Source organism: Anolis sagrei, chromosome 4, assembly GCF_037176765.1.
Source record: "Anolis sagrei isolate rAnoSag1 chromosome 4, rAnoSag1.mat, whole genome shotgun sequence".
In the NCBI taxonomy this organism is placed as follows: Eukaryota; Metazoa; Chordata; class Lepidosauria; order Squamata; family Dactyloidae; genus Anolis; species Anolis sagrei.
In genome coordinates, this window is record NC_090024.1 from 228,207,778 (window position 1) to 228,232,056 (window position 24,279).

At 41.9% G+C, this 24,279-nt stretch overlaps 2 protein-coding genes across 3 annotated transcripts in view; one reads left to right on the plus strand and one right to left on the minus strand.

The window, feature by feature from the left end:
- Positions 1 to 13,452, minus strand: part of LOC132773100 (serine/threonine-protein phosphatase 4 regulatory subunit 1-like) — a 56,199-nt gene extending 42,747 nt beyond the window's left edge. Inside the window, exons 1-2 of one of the 2 annotated variants that reach the window (XM_060772048.2) lie at positions 13,368 to 13,452; positions 12,913 to 12,957 (exon numbers count right to left, since the gene is read on the minus strand). In XM_060772048.2, coding sequence (XP_060628031.2) covers positions 12,913 to 12,957; positions 13,368 to 13,374 — 52 coding nt within the window. In that variant the 5' untranslated portion in view covers positions 13,375 to 13,452. The remainder of the gene's footprint in view (positions 1 to 12,912; positions 12,958 to 13,367) is intronic. The other variant, XM_060772049.2, reaches the window with a different exon arrangement.
- A 4,196-nt stretch (positions 13,453 to 17,648) lies between these two features.
- Positions 17,649 to 24,279, plus strand: part of RAB22A (RAB22A, member RAS oncogene family) — a 35,679-nt gene continuing 29,048 nt past the window's right edge. The window contains exon 1 of the mRNA XM_060772047.2: positions 17,649 to 17,958. Coding sequence (XP_060628030.1) covers positions 17,923 to 17,958 — 36 coding nt within the window. The 5' untranslated portion in view covers positions 17,649 to 17,922. The remainder of the gene's footprint in view (positions 17,959 to 24,279) is intronic.

The following is a 24,279-nucleotide window of genomic DNA, read 5'->3' on the forward strand; positions in this document are numbered from 1 at the left end:
TTTCTGCTTAAGCAATGAGCAAAATGATACATGTCCACTCGGAAACCCAATGTTTCCAAATAAAAGCTAACAGGATTGCAGCCAGAGGAGAGGGAACTAGGGATCATACAAGAGAGGATAGGAAGAAAAACACAATACATCCCCTGCTAATCCCACATGACAGTAACCCCCTCCCTGCTAAGCAGCAAGTAAAGCATACCACGAACAATTAAAAATTAAGAAAATAATGTTAGGTAAGCAGGCAAGCAGCAACTACACTCAAAACAATCTTGCCCATCTTCTAAAACCAATACTACAATTGTCAATGCCAGGCTAGCATTTATAGCAAAATTATCAACTACTAGTAAATTCTACTGGCAAATTGTTTTTGCTTTTTGAATGTATGTATTGATGGCATCGAATTGTGCCAATATGTAGACCGCCCTGAGTCGCCTGCGGGCTGATATGGGCGGGATATAAATAATGTAAACAAACAAACTAATAAATAAATTCTAAAGTTAAACATGCTCTCTTGCCCTTCCTCTGTGCCCTTCTCTATACAGGAATTAAGGCAACATATTTAAAATTCTGCTTGGATGATGATTATTTTTTACATATGACATAAAACAGATACCTTTGGAGTACCACACAGTAGAGTAACTCACATATAATGAAGTATATGTTCTCTGGGGATAGATAGTCACTTAGACTGCAGTCCTATACAGATTTGTATGTCACTCCCTTTGACTATATGGGAGTGACATACAAATCTGAGTCAAATTAAACATGTCCAGGACTGCCCTGTGTAACAGTTTTTAAAAGATATTTGGATAGTAATCAAAGAGCAAATTTATTTTTAACAGAAGTAAATGAATAATATTTATTTATTTATTTATTTATTTCTACCCCGCCCTTCTCCCCACAAAGGGGACTCAGGGCAGTCTCACATAAGCATCAATGATGCTATCAACATATATAATATTTTTTTCAATTAAAACTGTAAACTCAATTTAAAACATTATACAATACGTTAACAAATTCATTAACAATAAATTAACGTGCTGCTAAAACAAAGATCCAATAATAATAATAACAACAACAACAACAACAACAACAACAACTTTATAACCCATCCTATCTCCTCTAGGGCTCCACAACGAAGACCCATTTAGTGAGCAGACCCTTCAGGCAGCGCAGAGCATTGTGTCCTCCATCTCTGAAGCCAAGAAAGATCAGTGGATCAAGTTGATCACAGAGGTCGACATGGGCAGGAGCAGCCAGAAGGCGTGGAGGCTGCTGAGACGGCTGAGCAACGATCCCTCACAAACTAATACCCATGCCAACATAAAGGCAGATCAGATAGCACACCAACTCTTGAAGAATGGGAAACCCAACCTTGCCACCAAAGTAGGAAAGAAACCAATAGCCAGACAACCAGAGATTGAGAACAATAACCTCCATGAACCTTTTACATCTACTGAATTGGACATGGCTCTCAACAAATGTAAGAATGGCAAAGCAGCTGGCTTGGATGATCTACGGATGGAACAAATCAAGAACTTTGGCCCAAAAGCAAGGCGCTGGCTGCTGGAGCTGATGAACAACTGCACTGCATCCTGTCAGATCCCCAAAATCTGGAGGAAAGCAAGAGTCATCGCCATCTTGAAGCCAGGCAAAGACCGTAATGACCCAAAAAGCTACAGACCAATCTCCCTGTTGTGCCACCTCTACAAAGTTCTGGAGAGACTTATTTTGCATAGAATTATGGAAAATATAGACCCCTGTTTGATCCCACAGCAAGCTGGCTTCAGAAAAGGCAAAAGCTGCACATCGCAAGTGCTGAACCTGACTCAGCACATAGAAGATGGCTTTGAAAGGCAGCAGATCACAGGAGCTGTCTTCATAGACTTGTCAGCAGCCTATGATACTGTGAACCACCGCCTCCTCCTGAGAAAAATGTATAATATCACAAAGGACTACCACCTCACCCGCCTCATAGGAAACCTGCTACAAAACAGGAGCTTTTTTGTTGAGTTCCAGGGCCAGAGAAGCAGATGGCGGAAACAGAAGAATGGCCTGCCTCAGGGGAGCGTGCTTGCTCCATCCATGTTCAACATCTACACAAATGACCAACCACTGCCAGAAGGGACAGAGAGTTTCATCTATGCTGATGATCGTGCCATTACTGCTCAAGCAGGGAGCTTTGAGATGGTAGAACAGAAGCTCTCCAAAGCTCTAGGCGCTCTTACTGCCTATTACAGGGAAAACCATCTGATCCCTAATCCATCTAAAACACAGACATGCGCCTTTCACCTTAAGAACAGACAAGCATCCCGAGCTCTGAGGATTACCTGGGAAGGAATCTCACTGGAGCATTGCAGCACACCCAAATACCTGGGAGTCACTTTGGACCGTGCTCTGACCTACAAGAAGCATTGCCTGAACATCAAACAAAAAGTGGGCGCTAGAAACAACATCATACGAAAGCTGACTGGCACAACCTGGGGATCACAACCAGACACAGTGAAGACATCTGCCCTTGCGCTATGCTACTCTGCTGCTGAGTATGCATGCCCAGTGTGGAACACATCTCACCACACTAAAACAGTAGATGTGGCTCTTAACGAGACATGCCGCATTATCACAGGGTGTCTGCGACCCACACCACTGGAGAAATTACACTGCTTAGCCGGTATTGCACCACCTGACATCCGCCGGGAAGTAGCAGCCAATAGTGAAAGGACCAAGGCAGAGACATCTCCAGCTCATCCCCTGTTTGGGTATCAGCCAGCACGCCAACGACTTAAATCAAGACATAGTTTTCTTAGATCTACAGAGACACTCGCTGGAACACCCCAGCAAGCGAGAGTCCAAAAGTGGCAGGCCCAAACCCAGCACCTCAATTCATGGGTGATACCAGATGAGAGACTCCCCCCTGGGCACTCAGAAGACTGGGCGACTTGGAAGGCGCTGAACAGATTGCGCTCTGGCACCACGAGATGCAGAGCCAATCTTAAGAGATGGGGCTACAGGGTGGAATCCTCGGCATGCGAGTGCGGAGAAGAGCAAACCACTGACCACCTGCTGCAGTGCACCCTGAGCCCTGCCACATGCACGATGGAGGACCTTCTTGCGGCAACCCCAGAGGCACTCCAAGTGGCCAGATACTGGTCAAAGGACATTTAACCAAATACCAAATTTTGCAAAATCTGTATGGTTTTTTTTTTCTCTTTCTTTCTTCTCTTTCCTTTTCTTTTTAATCTCTGTGTTTGTTTTGCTCTGTTAGAATTGTAATACAATGGTTGCTGATGACACGATAAATAAAAATCTCCTCTAGGGGACTCAGGGCAGTTATAATGGAGCTCAGCACCAAGATATGCCATAATATGTATTTGCTTGAGCTAAATGGCTACTTTGAGCAACTTCTGGCTTTACTGTACAAGCAGTTCCAGAGTTACAAACAACTGACTTTCAAACATCTCATACTTAAGAACAGGAAGTGAGAGAACAGGAAGTGGGAGAAATCTACTCCTAGGAAGGGGTATTCACTCCTGAAAGAGTTATCATGGGGAAAAGAGGCTTTATCCCAATCCTTGTTTCCACAACAACCTAAAATTTTCAAAATCCAATTGTCAAGGGGGCTGAAAGTGAGGTGAAATCTTTTGAACAGGGGAATAGACAGCAAAACAAACTCCACAGGGGTTTTGACCCTTCCTATGCTATCCTTTTTAACGTATATGCAGAACACATCATGCAATGTGCGGGGCTGGATGAATGCAAAGCTGGGGTGAAAATTGTTGGAAGAAACATTAACAACCTCAGATATGCAGATGACACCACTCTGATGGCCGAAAGCAAGGAGGAGCTGAGGAGCCTTCTAATCAAGGTGAAAGAAGAAAGCGCAAAAGCTGGGTTGCAGCTAAACATCAAAAAAACCAAGATTATGGCAACAAGAATGATTGACAACTGGAAAATAGAGGGAGAAATCGTGGAGGCAGTGACAGACTTTGTATTTCTAGGTGCAATGATTACTGCAGATGCAGACTGTGGCCAGGAAATCAGAAGACGCTTACTTCTTGGGAGGAGAGCAATGTCCAATCTCGATAAAATAGTAAAGAGTAGAGACATCAGACTGGCAACAAAGATCCGCCTAGTCAAAGCCATGGTATTCCCTGTAGTAACCTACGGATGTGAGAGCTGGACCTTAGGGAAGGCTGAGCGAAGGAAGAGAGATGCTTTTGAGCTGTGGTGTTGGAGGAAAGTTCTGAGAGTGCCTCGGACTGCGAGAAGATCCAACCAGTCCATCCTCCAGGAAATAAAGCCCGACTGCTCATTGGAGGGAAGGATACTAGAGACAAAGTTGAAGTACTTTGGCCACATCATGAGGAGACAGGAAAGCCTAGAGAAGACAATTATGCTGGGGAGAGTGGAAGGAAAAAGGAAGAGGGGCCGACCAAGGGCAAGATGGATGGATGGCATCCTTGAAGCGATTGGACTGACCTTGAAGGAGCTGGGGGTGGTGACGGCCGACAGGGAGCTCCGGCGTGGGCTGGTCCATGAGGTCACGAAGAGTCGGAGATGACTGAACGAATGAACAACAAATGCTATCCAAAGCTTGGATGGATGGATAATTACATATATGCTTTGGATAATAATAATAATAATAATAATAATAATAATAATAATAATAATAAACTTTATTTGTACCCCACTACCATTTCCCCAAGGGACTCGGTGTGGCTTACATGAGGCCAAGCCCACAGTACATCAATAAATGAAGGCAATAACAAATAATCAATACAAAACAGTTAAAATAAATCTCATAGCAAAAAATACACAATACATAATAACATACAAGCATTAAAAACCTATGGCCGGGCCAAATGTAATAATTAAAGTTTAAAAATATTTAAAAATAATGCTAGGCATGAACAAGGTAGGGTATAACTAGAATAGGGTTTTCAAAGAAAGTTGAGGGTGATCAGACAATGCTAAATCAATATTAAAGTGTATTTGAGGACATATTGCTAAGAGTTTTTCTTATTCTGGGAAGGCACACTGGAACAACCACGTTTTTGGGCTCCTCCTAAAGACTGCCAGCGTTGGGGCATGTCTGATGTCTTGGGAAGTGAATTCTAGATATGGATAGCATAGAGAAGGGTTAACACCCCTTTTGAGTTTGATTTGCAGTCTGTGCCCAGGTACATTTTTAAGTGCAACTCCAGATATAGATATACATCCACATACATATGCACAAACCTTTACTTGTGTGTGTGTGTGTAGAGTTTAACTTTAATGTATCAGTTTATATACAAAATCAATTTAAGAACAATCCTACAGAACATATCTTGTTCGTGACTTTGTGACTGCTTATATTCCGATCAAAAGGAAAGGGTTCTTCCTTACAATTAACAAAAGAAGGTACTGCAGCAGAAGATACTGTGCCACCACCTTGATGCTTTATATAGCACTAGCATTTTAAGCCTTAGCATAAACTGAACAGGATTTAATCATTCCTATATCACATGCATATGTGTGTGTGTGTGTGTGTGTGTGTGTGTGTGTGTGTTGACATCAGGTTTCATCACAAATGTTTATAGACATGTAGGCTCTATAAATAAAACTAGTGCCCTCACGCAACATGCCCTATACAGCTGTAGATCACGTTTCTGGGAAAAGCAAACCCAAACAAGGATACCACATTAAATTGTGGACTTTCTGGATTGTGTCTATAAATGCTTGTGGAATGGATTCCCACTTACCTGTCCAGAGCAGCTTTGGGAGGGAAGGGAAGGGGAGCAAGGGGACGTCTTTTTGTAGAAACGGGAGTACACTCACATGACAATGGATTAACTTTTCCATTTCTAACAAACTGAGAATAGTTTACTTCACCTTAAAAAAATTACCTCCTTACAAATGAAAATATTCTTGCCATATGTTTATTAATATTTGACATATCCTTCAGAAGTATATAGGAGTACATCTGGTTTGCCAACTTCGAAAGAGAATTTTCTATCACAAACCTCAGACAATGTATAAGGAATAAGCATTCAACGGATAACAAGTTGCTGATCTCCTAGTCTCAACTTTCATTATGTTAAGCAAGAAAAGTAGCAACTTAACTCATGGGAGGATTAGGATCTCATTCAAAATAAAGACAGGGGAAAAAACTCTACATACAAATAACATGCTACATGATTTTTTTTAAAGCCACTATATAAGATGTTTCGTTACCTCCCACAGTAACTTGTTCTGTGAAATCTGGGTTGAAAAAAAATCAAGCACTATTAAAAAATAAAACTTTTTTATTTATATAGGACTTTTTTATTTAAATGACATTTCAAAATCTTTATAAAACAATTATCAAAAAGCCTATATCAAACAAATGCATGAATATTATGCAGGGACATAAGAGAAGCCTCCCGTAGGATGGTAAAACATCCAGGTGTCTTCTGGGCAACGTCCCTGCAGACAGCCAATTCTCTCACTCCAGAAGCGACTTGGAGTTTCAAGTCACTTCTGACATGAGGGGAAAAAACCATGAATATTAATTCTACAGCTTTTAATTAGAGTTTATGACTATGTTAACTATTTAGGAAGAGGTGATAAAAACTGATTGGAACCACTCTGCAGAAGATGTACATGAAATCGCCTCCCACTCTACCTACCACCGCCTTCCCTCTCGAAAAGATAAAATAATAAAGGCCAGTGTTTAGAGAATTTTTAAAAAAGTGGAAATGAATCTGAAAACAATTCAGAACACACTTTCTATTTGTAAACTGGTAATCCTACATACATCACCAAATATGTTCTAGGAGTCCAATAAATAACATATCCCAACAAAAAAAAAACTCTTGGTGTTTTGGTTTTTAGGCCTGCTAGATCTGGGACACTGATTCAGAAAACAGAATTAGATCATTATTTTATCATTATTTTCTGTGGGCAAACATATGGCAACTAGTAGATGACACATATTCTGTGTCTCAAAAACTAGAGATCATGGGGAAAATTGGTGCCATTTTTGGAATCAGCAGGTCAAATATACCCAGAAAAAAGACTAACATTAGAGGCACCAAAATGTGTGTTGGCCAGTGCATAACTGTTTTAAATTACTTAAACTCTGAGAGAAAGGATTTAAATCATTAAATCATGAAGCAAGCTCACTCCCCCCTCTCATACACACAGTTTGTGACCCTAAAAGCAAAGATCAATTAATACAGAATTAGGGTAGATCTGCAACAGAATGGAACAAGAAAGAATCTGGATATAAATTTAAGCAATCCCATTTAAATGAACTGGAAATTAGTCCAAAAACAGTTCAGAACAAAAAACAGTTTAGAACAAAAACAGTTCAGAATGAAAATTTGGTTTAAATCAGTTGGATTTAAACCAAATCAACCCTATGTAAAATAAATTAGTTATATTTAAAAGAAAATGATTTCTCTGTGCAAACGATTACATAGCAAATCCTGGAACCAGTTTGAGACCAGACTGTGACAACACAAACTACAGAGAACTGATGCACATCAAAGGCTTTCTTTAGTGGGCATTGGTTGTTTGTCAGCCACAGTTTGAAGCTAGTTTCGAAATGCATTAAAAGATCAGTGCAGATGGAGCCTAAGTGAAACCATGGATATTACATCATACTGTATTAGTCCTTATAAAAAGTGCAAATGGCAAGGCAGCATTTTGAAAGAGGCAATTCCTTTTCCTCTGACATATTACCTCTTCTGATGATATGCCACCTAAGACACATGAACACAGGGTTGTCACAGGTTTTTCAGGCTGCATAGGCATGTTCTAGAAGCATTCTCTCCTGACATTTCACCTGCATCTGTGGCTGGCATCCTCAGAGGTTGTGAGGTCTGTTGGAAACTTAGTGCTACTAGCCAGCAAACCAAGTAGTTAAAGTGTCTTAGTCCTCCTGCTCTCCATACGCTAAAGTGTATAGGTGCATTTTTAGAAGTTTCTTAAAGGAAAGAAGGGTGGGAGGGGCATTTTTACTTCTTTAGGGAGGGAGTTCCAGAGACAGAGAGCGATCACTGAGAAAGCCCCTTCTCTTGTTCCCACCAAATGAGCTGGTGACGGAGGTGGGACTGAGAGGAGGGTCTCCTCCATTGACCGTAGTGCATGGGATGGTCTGTATAGGGAGATGTGATTAGAAAATCGCCTGGACCCAAACCGTTTAGGGCTTTATAGGTAACGATCAGTACTTTGTATTTAGTTCAGAAGTAGACCGGCAGCCAGTGGAGCTGCTGCACCATGAGAGTTGTCCTCTCACTATACAGCGCTCCAGTTAGCAATCTAGCCGCTGATCTCTGCACCGACTGCAACTTCCGAACTATCCTCAAAGGCAGCCCTACATAAAAAGCGCTGCAGTAGTCCATATCATACCATTACCGCTCAAGCAGGGAGCTTTGAGATGGTTGAACAGAAGCTCTCCGAAGCTCTAGATGCTCTTACTGCCTATTACAGGGAAAACCAGCTGATCCCTAATCCATCTAAAACACAGACATGTGCTTTTCCCCTTAAGAACAGACAAGCATCCCAAACTCTGAGGATTACCTGGGAAGGAATCCCACTGAGCACTGCAGCACACCCAAACACCTGGGAGTCACTCTGGACCGTACTCTGACTTACAAGAAGCACTGAATATCAAGCAAAAAGTGGGTGCAAGAAACAATAACATATGAAAGCTGAGTGGCACAACCTGGGGATCACAACCAGATACAGTGAAGACATCTGCCCTTGCGCTATGCTACTCTGCTGCTGAGTATGCATGCCCAGTGTGGAACACATCTCACCACGTTAAAACAGTGGATGTGGCTCTTAATGAGACATGCCGCATTATCATGGGTGTCTGCGCCCTACACCACTGCAGGCTCCGACACTGCTTTAGCCGGTATTGCACCACCTGACATTCCCCAGGAAGTAGCAAAAGTAGCAACCAATAGTGAAAGTACCAAGGCAGTGACATCTCCGTCCCACCCCGTTCAGGCATCAGCCAGCACACCGACGACTTAAATCAAAAAATAGTTTTCTAAGATCTACAGAGACACTCGCTGGAAGACCTCAGCAAGCGAGAGTCCAAAAGTGGCAGGCTCAAACCCAGAACTTCAATCAATGCCCAGTGCCAAATGAGAGACTCCCCCCTGGGCACACAGAAAACTGGGTGACTTGGAAGGCGCTGTACAGACTGCGCTCTGGCACCACGAGATGCAGAGCCAACCTTAAGAAATGGGGCTACAAAGTGGAATCCACGACATGCGAGTGTGGAGAAGAGCAAACCACAGACCACCTGCTGCAATGCAACCACATGCACAATGGAGGACCTCCTTGCAGCAACACCAGAGGCACTCCAAGTGGCCAGCTATTGGTCAAAGGACATTTAATCAACTTCCAAGTTTGCAAACTTTGTGTTTTGTTTGTTTGTTTTTAATGTAATACAACTGTTTGGTTCACTTCTGACACAATAAATAAATAAGTAGTCCAAATGGGATGTGACTAAGGTGTGGACTACCATGGCCGAGTCAAATGTCTCAAGGTATGGGTGCAGCTGGGGCACAAGCTTTAACTGTGAGTCATTTGTAAGTCATATGTCTGTAACTCAGGAACTGCCTATACTTTTCTGAAGAAAAGGATAAACTATAGTCAGGACAAGGGTCCCTTATATTCATATCTTTAGGCACAAGATCAGCCCTACACACCCACCTTGGTAATGAGTGTCCATGCAAACTCAGAACTAAACTTTGCCCAAATTATTATGAATATGCATTAAACCAACTAAGAGGCAGCATCATGTAAAGGTTCAGTTGAGTAGGAGAGGATTCAAATCCCTGTTCAGCCATGGAACGCCACTGGATAGGCTTGGGCAATCCACACTCTCAGCCTCAGAGGAAGGAGAGGATAAACTCACTCTGAACAAATTCTACCAAGAATATCTGCTAGTAGGTTCATCATAAATTACTATAGATCAGAAATGGGTCACCAAAAGACAGAAATGACTTGAACGCACATAAGAAATAACAACAACAATAAAACTTTATAGACCGCCCCTTCTTCCTGAGGGGACACAGTGTGGTTTACATACAAAAAGACAAACATTCAATGCCTTAATCAAATGCAAAACACATCAAAATGATACAAAATAACATCAAAAACTTATAACTATAAACAAAATCAGTAATGGGTTTTAGAACAAGATGAATGCAAACCTAAATGCAAATGTATGCAATCCAAAAGCAGTTACTTCCCATGACTATTCATGCCACACGCTTCGTCTCTTAGCAGATATACTACTCTTTATTTTTACTGCTTACACAAAACAGAACTGTATAACATAGCTTTGGGTTGAAGTTTTGATGGGGCCCTTTCGTTCTGTTTTGCTTTTGTTTCGAGCAATTAGGCCTCTCAACTGGAATATAACCCAGCGCTATTTTAAAGAAGACGATGAATTTCCCCTCTGAACTCTGGGCCTAATCTACAAATTCAAATTTGTTCACCCTTTACAATAAAGAAACAAATATTCTGTCATTATATTAGAAATTTCCACCAGTGTTCCTATAAAAGTGGGGGGGGGGGGGACGGGGACTCTTAGCTGTTTAATAATGTATTTCCTATTTTTTAGTGTATCTGTATCACCAGCAAACTTCTAACACAGGCACAGGCAAACTGCAGCCCTCCAGTTGTTTTGGACTTCAACTCCCACAATTCCTAACAGCCAGAATTGTGGGAATTGAAGTCCAAACACCCAAAGGGCTGAAGTTTGTCCATCCCTGAGTTATATAGCACTTGTAACTTGGCCTTATGCTAGTGTTGGGTTTTTTTGGTCGTGTCAGGAGTGACTTGAGAAACTGCAAGTTGTTTCTGGTGTGAGAGAATTGGCCGTCTTCAAGGATGTTGCCCAGGGGACGCCTGGATAGTTTTTTTTATGATTTATCATCCTTGCGGGAGGCTTCCCTCATGTCCTTGCATGAGGAGCTAAAGCTGATAGAGGGAGCTCATCCGCACTCTCCTCGGATTCGAATCTGCGACCTGTCAGTCTTCAGACCTGCCGGCACAGGTGTTTAACCCACTGTGCCACTGGGGGCTCCATCATGTGCTGAGTGCTGAGGTCTATTGAAAGGACTGGCATATCCTTGGGATGCTATATTGCTCCACCAAGATCTTGACCGGAAAGGCTTTTAGGAATTGTAGGGGTTGAAGTCCAAAACACTTGGAGGGCCAAAGTTTGCCCATGCCTGAGTTATATAGTACTTGTAACTTGGCTTTATGCTCATGCTGAGGTCTATTGAAAGGACTGTCATATCCTTGCTCTGCCGAGATGTCCAATCTTGACCTGAAAGGCTTTTAGGAATTGTAGGGGTTGAAGTCCAAAATACCTGGAGGGCCAAAGTTTTCCCATGCCCGAGTTATATAGTACTTTTAACTTGGCCTTATGCTTGTGCTGAGGTCTACTGAAAGGACTGGCATATCCTTGGGGTGCTATATTGCTCTGCCAAGATGTCCAATCTTGACCAGAAAGGCTGTTAGGAATTGTGGGAGTTGAAGTCCAAAACACCTGGAGGGAAGGCCGAAGTTTGCCCATGCCTGCATTAGAAGTTTCCTGGAATGCAGGTACGCTAGGCTGTTAGGAATTGTGGGAGCTGTAGCCCAAAACACCTGGAGGGACGCAGTCTGCCCATTCCTGCTAAAAGTTGGCTGGGATGCAGGTACAGCAGGCTGTTGGGAATTGTGGGAGTTGAAGTCCAAAACACCTGGAGGGCCAAAGTCTGCCCATGCCTGTGTTAAAGGTTTGCTGGGATGCAGGTATGCCAGGCTGTTAGGAATTGTGGGAGATGTAGTCCAAAACACCTGGAGGGACGCAGTTTGCCCATGCCTGCTAGAAGTTTGCTGGGATGCAGGTATGCCAGGCTGTTAGGAATTGTGGGAGTTGAAGTCCAAAACACCTGGAGGGATGCAGTCTGCCCATGCCTGTTAGAAGTTTGCTGGGATGCAGGTACGCCAGGCTGTTAGGAATTGTGGGAATTGAAGTCCAAAACACCTGGAGGGCCAAACTTTGCCCATGCCTACGTTAGAAGTTTGCTGGGATGCAGGTACGCCAGGCTGTTAGGAATTGTGGAAATTGAAGTCCAAAACACCTGGAGGGCCAAAGTTTGCCCATGCCTGCGTTAAAAGTTTGCTGGGATGCAGGTACGCCAGGCTGTTAGGAATTGTGGGAATTGAAGTCCAAAACACCTGGAGGGCCAAAGTTTGCCCATGCCTACGTTAGAAGTTTGCTGGGATGCAGGTACGCCAGGCTGTTAGGAATTGTGGGAATTGAAGTCCAAAACACCTGGAGGGCCAAAGTTTGGCCATGCCTGCGTTAGAAGTTTGCTGGGATGCAGGTACGCCAGGCTGTTAAGAATTGTGGGAGTTGAAGTCCAAAACACCTGGAGGGCCAAAGTTTGCCCATGCCTGTTCTAAAACGATTGCTGTGTCTTAAATAAGTGGGGTATGTCCATCCTTAAACATTCTTACACCTGCATCCATTCTAATGCGCTAGAACAGCGTTGCAAAGCAGGCGTGACAGTCAAACCTGTCAGATCTCTTTCAATGTCTACTCATTGGAAGTAAGTGTCATTGACAGGAAAAGGCTCGCTTCCCCGTAGTTGATTCAGGGCTATAGAAATCAAGCCATGACAGATCAACAAGCCACAACCGAACCCAAAGCCTCTATCTGTACAATACGCATCCTCCTAGAAATAACAATTGGCCTTAACTCTGGCGAGAAGGGGCGGGGATCCCCACCTCTGCCATTCCCTGCCTTGTATGTAGGTGATGAGGAAGGAGAGGTGTTTGAGAGAGGAAAAGCCACCAGCCATTTCCCTGCTGTGATAGCTTCATGTATTTGCTTTAAAGTGGAAATAAATAAAATTGGAAACAGTTACTCACAATCATCTAAGTCATCCTGCAAATCCACAAAATACAAAGGGATCCCTACAAACAGAAACAAAAGAGAAAAAGGGAGAGAGAGAGAGAGAGAGAAAGATGGGAGAAAAAGAGAGAAGACAAAACGAGGTTGGTGGGGTTTTATTTTCTTCTTCTTCCCCCCACCCTTTTTTTGTTTGCAGAGAGGAGGCAGATTTTTTCCAAAGAAATAAACATCAACCGTAGCAAATGAAAAGAAAGCCAGCACGCAAAGTTTACGTCACATTTAAACCCCCTCATTCATTTCCATATCTACCTAGGTAATAATAGAGGTGCGGTGCCATTAGAGAAAGGAGAAAGAAAAGGAAGCCAATACCGGATGCAGGGAAGCGTTACAAGGTTGCCCAAGGCAGGAAAGCGAGGCAAAGCAGCCATTCTCTCCACGAAGGAAGCAGCCAAGAGAATGAAAAGCTACTTACCAGCCATTTTGAAAGAGACATTGGTGGGGAGGGAAGGGGAAGGGGAGGAGAGAAGGGAGGAGATTTGGGCAGAAAGAGGAGGAGGAGGAAAAGGAGGAGGAGGAAGAGCCCAAAAGGAGGAGCCCCTGGAAGGCAAAGGCAGGCACATCCCTCTAGGACAGTGCCTCCCAACCCCTTGAATCAGTTCCTCATGTTGTAATGACCCCCAACCATTAAATTATTTTCATTGCTACTTCATAACTGTAATTTTGCTACTGTTATGAATCGTCATGTAATTAGATGAATTTTCATTCAGTGGACCAAATTTGGCACAAATACCCAATCTAACTGAGCAAAAAAAATCCCTTGCATAAGACCATAGAGCAGTGGTTCCCAATCTTCCTAATGCTGTGAAGCCCTTAATACAGTTCCTCATGTTGTGGTGACCCCCAACCATAAAATTGTTTTCATTGCTACTTCATAACTCTTAATTTGGCTACTGTTGTGAATTGTAATGTAAATATATCTGATATGCAGGATGGCTTTTCATTCACTGGACCAAATTTGGCACAAATACCCAATACGCCCAAATTTGAATACTGGTGGGGTTGGGGGGGGGGGATTGATCTTGTCATTTGGGGGCTGTACTTGCTGATATTTATAGTTCACCTACAATCAATGAGCATTCTGAACTCCACCAACGATGGAATTGAACCAAACTTGGCACACAGGACTCCCATGACCAACAAAAAAACACTAGAAGGGTTCCACAAACACCAGTATCACCTTCCGTTCATGTCCCAGCATTTTTTCCAATTTTAACTTTACATTGGCCTTCCCACTGTTTTTAATTATGTGCTGTTTTATTGATAACGTTGTGTATCTTATTGTCTATGTGTTTTAATTGCTTGTACTGTGTTGTTATTGCTTGTATTGTTGTGTTTGGGCTCGGCCTCATGTGAGCCGCACTGAGTCCCTTGGGGAGATGGTGGAGGGGTACAAATGAAGTGTTATTATTATTATTATTATTATTATTGGTGGGTATTGACCTTGAGTTTAGAGTTGTAGTTCACCTGCATCCAGAGAACTCTGTGGACTCAAACAATGATGAATCTGGACCAAACTTGGCATGATTACTCAATATGCCCAAATGTGAGCACTTGTGGAGTTAGGGGAAAATAGACCTTGACATTTGGGAGTTGTAGTTGCTGGAATCTATAGTTCACCTACAATCAATGAGTATTCTGAACTCCATCAACGATGAAATTGAACCAAACTTGGCATACAGGTCTCCCATTACCAACAAAAAAACCCTAGAAGGGTTTGGTGGGCATTGGCCTTGAGTTTTGGAGTTGTACACCTACATCCAGAGAGCACTGTGGACTCAAAACAAGGGTGGATCTGGACCAAACTTGGCATGATTACTCAATATGCCCAAATGTGAACACTTGTGGAGTTAGGGAGAAATAGACCTTGACATTTGGGAGTTGTAGTCACTGGGATTCACAGTTCACATACAATTAAAGAGCATTCTGGACCCCACAAACGACAGAATCGGGGCAAGCTTCCCACACAGAACCCCCATGACCAACAGAAAATACTTAAGGCCATCCAACCCAACTCCCTTCATCAGGGCAAGAAAACGTAATCAAAGTCGTCCTGATAAAGAGCCAGCCAGCCATAGATATAGATGGATAGATAGATAGATAGACATGATTCACACACAGAGAGATATAGTATCATAGATTTGAAAGGGACTCTTAAAGAAGGACAATGATATGTTGCATGTTCCAGGGTGGGCAAACCAGACACTCCACATCAACACTGACAAAGAAACAGCAAGAAATACTGTTTACCCACAAGCATAAAGAAATTACATATATTAGAAACCAACACCTTCACATTACTTTATTTTCCAGATCAACAGACTGGGCCACAGCAACGCGTGGCAGGGACAGCTAGTATGTATATCTATCTATCTATATAAAATTACATGAATCTTCACTTGTCCATTCATATATCTGTTAATATGACTATTAACTTTTTCATATATATATATGTGTGTGTGTGTGTGTATATGCATATGCTTGCCTTTGCGCCTGTTTTCTCATATATTACATATACCCTCTGTGTGTGTGTATACATTATATACATATAATATCCATCTTCACTTGTCCATATATATATATATATATACACATACATATATTGTGTAATAAAGAAACATATGCTTTCCACCAGTTCTCATATATATATATATATATATATATATATATCTGTGTGTGTATGTGTATATACATAATGCCTCTTCACTTGTTCATATATATATAACCGACATATATACTGTGCATAAAGGTACATATGCTTGCCTTCCCACCTGTTCTCTCATAATATATATATATATATATATATATATATATATGCTATCTCCTGCGAGGCATTGCTGTGGCCCAGTCTGTGTATATGTGTTTTATGTATATATATATTTGTGTGTATATGTGTGTTTCCATATATATATATATATATATATATATATATATATATGTTGTAATGTATTTTTATTTTTTGGCTTTTTAAGTCTCTTTTACTGTGTTTTCCAGTGTTTTTATGAGTGATGGTCACTCATTGGCCTGACGGGTGTATTGTGTCTAAATTTGGTGTCAATTCATCCAGTGGTTTTTGAGTTATGTTAATCCCACAAACGAACATTACATTTTTATTTATATAGATACTAGCCATCCCCTGCCACGCGTTGCTGTGGTCCAGTCTGTGTATATGTGTTTTGTGTATATATATGTGTGTGTGTGTATGTTTGTATATGTGGTTCTGTGCATATATATGACGCTTCCTCTATGTTTTTATTGGGGTTTTTTATGAGTGTTGGTCACTTGTTGGCCTGATAGGTGTATTGTGTCCAAATTTGATGTCAATTCATCCAGTGGTTTTTGAGTTAAGTTAATCCCACAAACATTACATTTTTACTTATATAGAAGATATATCCTCTATGTATGGAGCCCCCGGTGGCGCAGTGGGTTAAACCCCTGTGCCGGAAGGACTGAAGACCAATAGGTCACAGGTTTGAATCTGCGGAGAGGCAGATGAGCTTTCTCTATCAGCTCCAGCTCCTCATGCAGTTTGCTTTATGAGTTTTATTATGTATTTATTATGCTGTTGTTCTATTGAGGCCTTGGCCTGTGTAAGCTGCATCGAGTCCTTCAGGAGATGTTAGCGGGGTACAAATAAAGTTAATAATAATAATAATAATAATGCAGGGACATGAGAGAAGCCTCCCACAAGGATGACAAAACATCAAATCATCCGGGGCGTCCCCTGGGCAACGTCCTTGCTGACGGCCAATTTTCTCACACTAGAAGCGACTTGCAGTTTCTCAGGTTGCTCCTGACACACACACAAAAAAATCCTGTGTGTATGTGTGTATATATAGAATCATAGAATCAAAGAGTTGGAAGAGACCTCATGGGCCATCCAGTCCAACCCCCCGCCAAGAAGCAGGAATATTGCATTCAAATCACCCCTGACAGATGGCCATCCAGCCTCTGTTTAAAAGCTTCCAAAGAAGGAGCCTCCACCACACTCCGGGGCAGAGAGTTCCACTGCTGAACACCTCTCACAGTCAAGAAGTTCTTCCTAATGTTCAGGTGGAATCTCCTCTCTTGTAGTTCGAAGCCATTGTTCCGCGTCCTAGTCTCCAGGGAAGCAGAAAACAAGCTTGCTCCCTCCTCCCTTTGGCTTCCTCTCACATATTTATACATGGTTATCATATCCCCTCTCAGCCTTCTCTTCTTCAGGCTAAACATGCCCAGCTCCTTAAGCCGCTCCTCATAGGACTTGTTCTCCAGACCCTTGATCATTTTAGTTGCTCTCCATAATATATAATGCTTCTTCACTTGTCCATATATACCATGTGTGTGTGTGTGTGCATATATGTGCCTCTTCACTTGTTTATATATATATATATATATATATATATGTATGCATGTGTGAATATATATATAATATGCTTGCCTTTCCACCTGTTCACACAGTGTGTGTATATGTGGGTGTGTATATATACATACAGAGACACACACAGGGAAGGGGAGAAGGCTCTCTACTTCCTTTTCTTCCCAATGTTATGACAATGAAAGATGTAAAGGTCCCAGTCAGGTGTAGAAACAGTCATTAATGAAATATAGTAAAGCTGAAAGGGAATAGAGAGCCTTCAGGCTGGGATGGGCAAGGCCTCTCCTTCCGCCTTCCTTGCTCTTGACAGCGTTGCGTCACTGAAAGGGGCGGAGACTTCAAACTTTGGTCAGGTGACTCCAAAGCCCCGCCCCAAGATGGCGCCCGGCCTGCGGAGCCTGAGGAGGAGGCGGAGGAAGAGGAGGCTTGCCTGGGACTGAGCGGGTGGAGAGCGGCAGGACTCAGGGGAAGGGCGCCTGGACTCGGCCATCGCTTTGTTTCCATTCCCATCCCGTGGAAGACAGGGCTGGGGAGGCGAGGAGAGCCAGGGAAGGGCCATGGGCAGTGGAAAGGGGCCCTGAAGAGAGACAGAGACACACAGACTGCCTTCGCCATGGCTCTCAGGGAGCTCAAAGTTTGCCTTCTCGGGGTAAGTTTGGGGGGACACTTGCTTGGGGGTTTCCAAAACCGAATCCTAATCCGTGACAGCATCTTCGAGTTGGGAAAGACTCTAGAACAGGCATGGGCCAACTTCGGCCTTCCCTCCAGGTGTTTTGGACTTCAACTCCCACAATTCCTAACAGCCGATAGGCTGTTAGGAATTGTGGGAGTTGAAGTCCAAAATACCTGGAGGGAAGGCCGAAGTTGGCCCATGCCTGTTCTAGAACCTATCAACACGTCTGGAGAACAAGCCCTATGAGGAGCGGCTTAAAGAGCTGGGCATGTTTAGCCTGAAGAAGAGAAGGCTGAAGAGAAGGCATGTTTAGCCTGAAGAAGAGGAGACATGATAGCTTGTCCCATGAGGTCTCTTCCAACTATGATTCTATGTGTAGGTTTGAGACATCCTGTGATTATTCTACATATGGAATTATTCTACCTGGAATTATTTATTTATTTATTTGCTTTACTTGTATACCGCAGTTTCTCAGCCCAACAGGCGACTCAACGCGGTTTACAACAAGGATAAGAATCAAACAACGATATACAATTTAAAACCATAAAAGCATAATATACAATATTAACACAACAATAGACAACACAATGCATCTCATAACTAGAGTCGTGATCCAATCCGTCGTCCAATTATTCTACCTATAGATTATGGATTTATGAATTGGCGAACGTTGACCACAAGATGATTTTATTGCTGCTATTGTACTAATTTGATTGTTTTAACTAGTTATAACTGTTGTCGTTATATTGTATTTTGTATATTGTATTAAGTGAACTGTTGGGCATCGAATTGTGCCTTTTGTAAGCTGCCCTGAGTCCCCCCTGGAGTGCTTCTACCCCCTGAGAAGGTTGAGAAGGGGTAGAAGCACTCCAAATAAATAAATACCTGGAATATTGTGTCCAATTCTGGGCACCACATTTGAAGAGAGATATTGACAAGCTGGAATGTGTTCTGAGGAGGGTGACTAAAATGATCAAGGGTCTGGAGAACAAGCCCTGTGAGGAGCGGCTTAAAGAGCTGGGCATGTTTAGCCTGAAGAAGAGAAGGCTGAGAGGAGACATCATAGTCAAGTATAAATATGTGAGAGGAAGTCATAGGAAGGAGGGAGCGAACTTGTTTTCTGCTGCCCTGGAGACGAGGATGTTTCAAACTACAAGAAAGGAGATTCCATCTGAACATTAGGAAGAATTTCCTGACACTGAGAGCTGTTCAGCAGTGGAACTCTCTGCCCCGGAGTGTGGTAGAGGCTCCTGCTTTGGAAGCTTTTAAACAGAGGCTGGATGGCCATCTGTCAGGGGTGCTTTGAATGCAGTATTCCTGCTTCTTGGCAGGGGGTTGGACTGGATGGCCCATGAGGTCTCTTCCAACTCTATGATTCTATTTTTCGTTCAGTGCAATATTCACCTGCTTCACATGGGCAGACTGGTGCCAAACATACTAGGCATATGATTCTATGATTCTACATGTAGGGTTGAGACATTCTGTGATTATTCTACATATGGAATTGTTCTACCTGGAATTATTCTACCTGGAATGTTGTGTCCAATTCTGGGCGCCACATTTGAAGAGAGATATTGACAAGCTGGAATGTGTCCTGAGGAGAGCGACTAAAACGATCAAGGGTCTGGAGAACAAGCCCTGTGAGGAGCGGCTTAAAGAGCTTGGCATGTTTAGCCTGAAGAAGAGAAGACTGAGAGGAGGCATGATAGCCATGTATAAATATGTGAGAGGAGGGAGCAGGCTTGTTTTCTCCTTCCCTGGAGACTAGGACACAGAACAATGGCTTCAAACTACAAGAAAGGAGATTCCATCTGAACATTAGGAAGAATTTCCTGACTGTGAGAGCCGTTCAGCAGTGGAACTCTCTGCCCCGGAGTGTGGTAGAGCCTCCTTCTTTGGAGGCTTTTAAACAGAGGCTGGATGGCCATCTGCCAGGGGTGCTTTGAATGCAGTTTTCCTGCTTCTTGGCAGGAGTTGGACTGGATGGCCCATGAGATCTCTTCCAACTCTATGATTCTATATGTAGGTTTGAGACATCCTGTGATTATTATACATATTTTGTTCAGTGCCATATTCACCTGCTTCGCATGGACATACTTGTGCCAAACAGGCTAGGCATAGCAATTGAGTAAGACAATGCAGGGCTGATGTTTCTACTAATTTTGAGTGTGCATCCCATGCGCTACCAGTAAGTTTCCGCAGGATGTTATTGCATGCAGTTACTTTGTGCTTGGTAGTCATATAGTGTTTTCTAAATGTTAGTGTTTCATCTAAGGCATTGGTTCCCAACCTTTGGGACCACCAGTGGTCCACGAGAACTAAAATATAGTCCGTGGCCTCAAGGTTACTACATCGTTGCAACAAGAGCTGCTGGTCTCACAAAACCCTCTTATAGTGCCGAGGTTTATTAAATACTAGCCGTCCCCTGCCACGCGTTGCTGTGGCCCACATGGGTGTTCTTTGTGGGAGGTTTGGCCCAATTCTATCGTTGGTGTGGTTCAGAATGTTCTGTGATTGTAGGTGAACTATAAATCCCAGCAACTACAACTTCCAAATGTCAAGGTCTATTTTTTGGGTTATTAGGTGTCTTGTGTCCAAATTTGGTGTCAATTCGTCCAGTGGTTTTTGAGTTCTGTCAATCCCACAAACGAACATTACATTTCTATTTATATAGATGGTTTTCTGTGGGCAAGCAGATGGCAACTACTGGATGACATATATTCTGTATCAGAAACTAGAGCTGATGTAGTCACTCTAATATAGTTTTCTGAAACAGCACCCCAAATAACCAAACTGAATCTGAAGTTGACCAAAAACTGATTCGTAACCCTTTTGGTACTAATGTTGAAGGGCCCTTCTACAGAGCCCTATATCCCAGGATATCGAGGCAGAAAATCCCACATTATCTGAGTGTGCACTCAGATAAACCAGTTCAAAGCAGATATTGTGGGACTTTCTGCCTTGTTATCCTGGATATAGGGCTGTGTGGAAGGGCCCAAAGAGTGGTTTCCGGTCAAAAAAACTGCTGGTCTAAGGTGACACCAAGGGCCCTTCCACACACTCCTATGTCCCAGAATATCAAAACTGAAAATCCCACAATTTCTGCTTTTAACTGGATTATCAGAGTTCACACTCAGATAATGTGGGATTTCCTACCATGATATTCTGGGATATAGGGCTGTGTGGAAGGGCTTCTAGATATTTAGGATGGGAACAGTGTTTGAGCTCTTGGCCTTCCCCAGGTAACTTTTAATTTCCTGTTGGCTTCATGGTTACTTAGGTGGAAAGCACACACTTGTGTCTTGGCAGGGTTAGGCTTCAGATGCTTATCTTTGTAGTAGCCGGAGAAATCTTTCAGGACATTAGTAAGTTGGTTTTTGACTGTTTCAAAGTCTTTTGCTTGTGTTGTTATGCCAAGGTCATCAGGATATATATATATAGCTCTTTGTGACGGGTGGCTGATTATTACTAATGACGTACCCAATGTTTCCATGACAGTTAAAGTGGAATAACAACACTTAGAGTGTGATAGGGCACTAAACAGGCTTATTTGCATCATTAGAGAAGTGGATGAAAGGAGATGAGAAGGTGTGGACACTCCACTTGTGTGATTGTTATCTTTGCCCATAGTCATGTAATTGAGACATGCATGTAATATTTACAGAGGTTTTGTAGATGTTTACAGTTTTGCCCCTCTGGATCCACAAATTTTGGATCTATGGATGGCTTGAAAAAGTATAAAGAGTTGCTTGAATAGTTAACAATTTCCCTCCATGAAAACCATGTAATAGTTTCTCCTTAGGGTCAGCATAGGCCAGGAACAACTTGAGGACACGCCACAACAGTATATCAAGAGGAACTGTTTAAAGTTGCAAACTTATTTAGGAATATTTTTTTTGTATTCAGTTGTAAAACTCCAGATTAAATTTTCTGTTTATCCCAAATTTATCTGGTAGTGTGAACTCATATAATCCAATGTAAAGCAGACAGCCTGAGATCAGATCCTGGGATATAGGGCCTGTTTGGAAGGGCCATGGGTTATGGACAAAATTGCATGTATAGTTCAGTGCAATTCCTATTCATATCTCCTTAGAAGTAAGTCTTTTTAAGTCATACTTTGATTCATGGAATGGAGTCCAGTATGTATTATGCTCACTTTTTTCCTGCCAACCTTGTGACAAACTTGACAGATAGATTTCACTTCTTCCTGAAAAGGACTGACCTCTATAGAGCAGGAAATGTTCTGCATATGAAGATGAAAAGGACATTGCCAAGATATTAGTCTCTGCTAATCTTTTCTTTCTACTTCCTTTCTCTGAGAAAATAACTTAATGTTTTAGTTGTGATATATTTTCTGACCACAGTGAGGTTTCCGAAGTGTTGAGGGGTGTAGAAATATCCCACATCCACAAAATTATTTGCGTCTGTAGAATCAACCAATACACAAAGCCAAAAATTAAAATACTTATAATAAGAAAAAAATAATAGAGACACTATATATGTTGGGTGGTATACTCCCCCCTTCCCAGTATAATCCAGTGTGCCCCTTCCAAAGAAATATCAATTTCTTTTAAATGGGACCAAGGTGTTTTAAGATCAATTCGGGGGTGCTGTGGTTTTTAACTTTGTATTTGTTTTAATACAAAGTTAAAAATCCCAGTTTTTAACTGGGATTTTTAAAACATTGTTTATATTTAATCCTGTTTTAATGTTCATATATTTGTATATTTTAAATGGTTATGCTAATGCTTTTATGTCCTCTTTGGGGGAGATAAAATGGAGTAATAATAATAATAATTATTATTATTATAATGTACTGCTGAGTACATTGCTTCTGTTTCACTACATGTTGATTCACTAAAAAGGCATTGAACAGTTCTTCTTTCAATGCATTTTATTGGCTGGTATAAAATGTATCCCGATGGAAAAAGAAACAGTCAATTTTTTGAGCTATATTTAATTCTGCCAGGATTTATTTTGTAGCTGTTGTTTATGGAGAGGGGTCTTTACAGATGACTGAAAATTAGGAGAATTTTTATCACTGTTAAGATAACACCGAAGAATGCCTACATGGTAGGTAATTCTTCTATGTCCGTGATTGTGAACCTATGACACGCGTGGCTATTTTTGATGACACACAGACACATGCGGCCACATACAGAGAAATACACCTTATAAGAGCCAATCTAATTCCATCCTTAAATTTGTAAAAGACTCTGCAAATTTAACATCTGCACGTTTGAGCATTGTTCACTTCATATACATTTTTCTTACTTAAACTATAAATATTGCAAAATTATGGGGTTTTTTCTCGAAGTGACATTCTACCCAAGTTATGCTCAGATTTTTGGCAAATTTTGACACACCAAGCTCGAAAGATTGCCCATCACTGTTCTATGTAGATTTTGCAACAAAGCATGACTTTCAAACAAAATAGCCCATTATAGTATAAGAGAGTTAAACATGGTTTCTTTAAGTATCGATTTAATTATCTTAAAATGATATAAAGATGGAATATGTCTTTCATTTTGAGTTTAAAGACCAAACATGTTTTCATAAACCTTCACATAGACCAGTGCTTCCCAAACATTTTTTTGACCAGGGACCACTCTCCAACATTAGTACCAGAAGGGTTTCGAATCAGTTTTTGATCAACTTTAGATTTTGTTTGGTTATTTGGGTTGCTGATTCATAAAATTGCATTAGGTAGACCACATCAGTTCTAGTTTCTGATACAGAACATATGCCATTTGCTCACCCACAGAAAACCATATTTAATAAGCTTCAGCACTATAAGAGGGTTTCGCGAGACCAGTAGCTCTCGTTGCAATGGTGTAGTAATGGTGAGGCCACTGATCATATTTCAGTTCAGGTTGGTAACCACTGACATAGACAGAGATGTCTATTAAAGATTCAGAATTCCCCGCTACCTCAAATCTGGGCTCATTTCTAAAATGACAAAAAAGGCATGAGATTGGTTTTCGTACCATGCAACTTGGCTACAAGGCTCTAACCACCTCCTTTATATATCTTTGCTTATGGTGATTTTTTGTACAAAAAAAGGCTTAATCTGCACTGATGAAGTTTCAAACTGATATTGGAAAAAATTGGTTTTGCTGTGCCAGTGATATAGAACATCCTGGAACCGGTTTGGGGCCTGGATGTTGATTACACAAACCACAGAGCATTGATGTGCATTACGGGCTATCTTTCACTCACGTGTTTGGGAGTTCGTTGACTGGCCACCACAGTTTGAAGCTAGCTTTGAACTGCATTAAATAGGCAGTGTATGTGAGT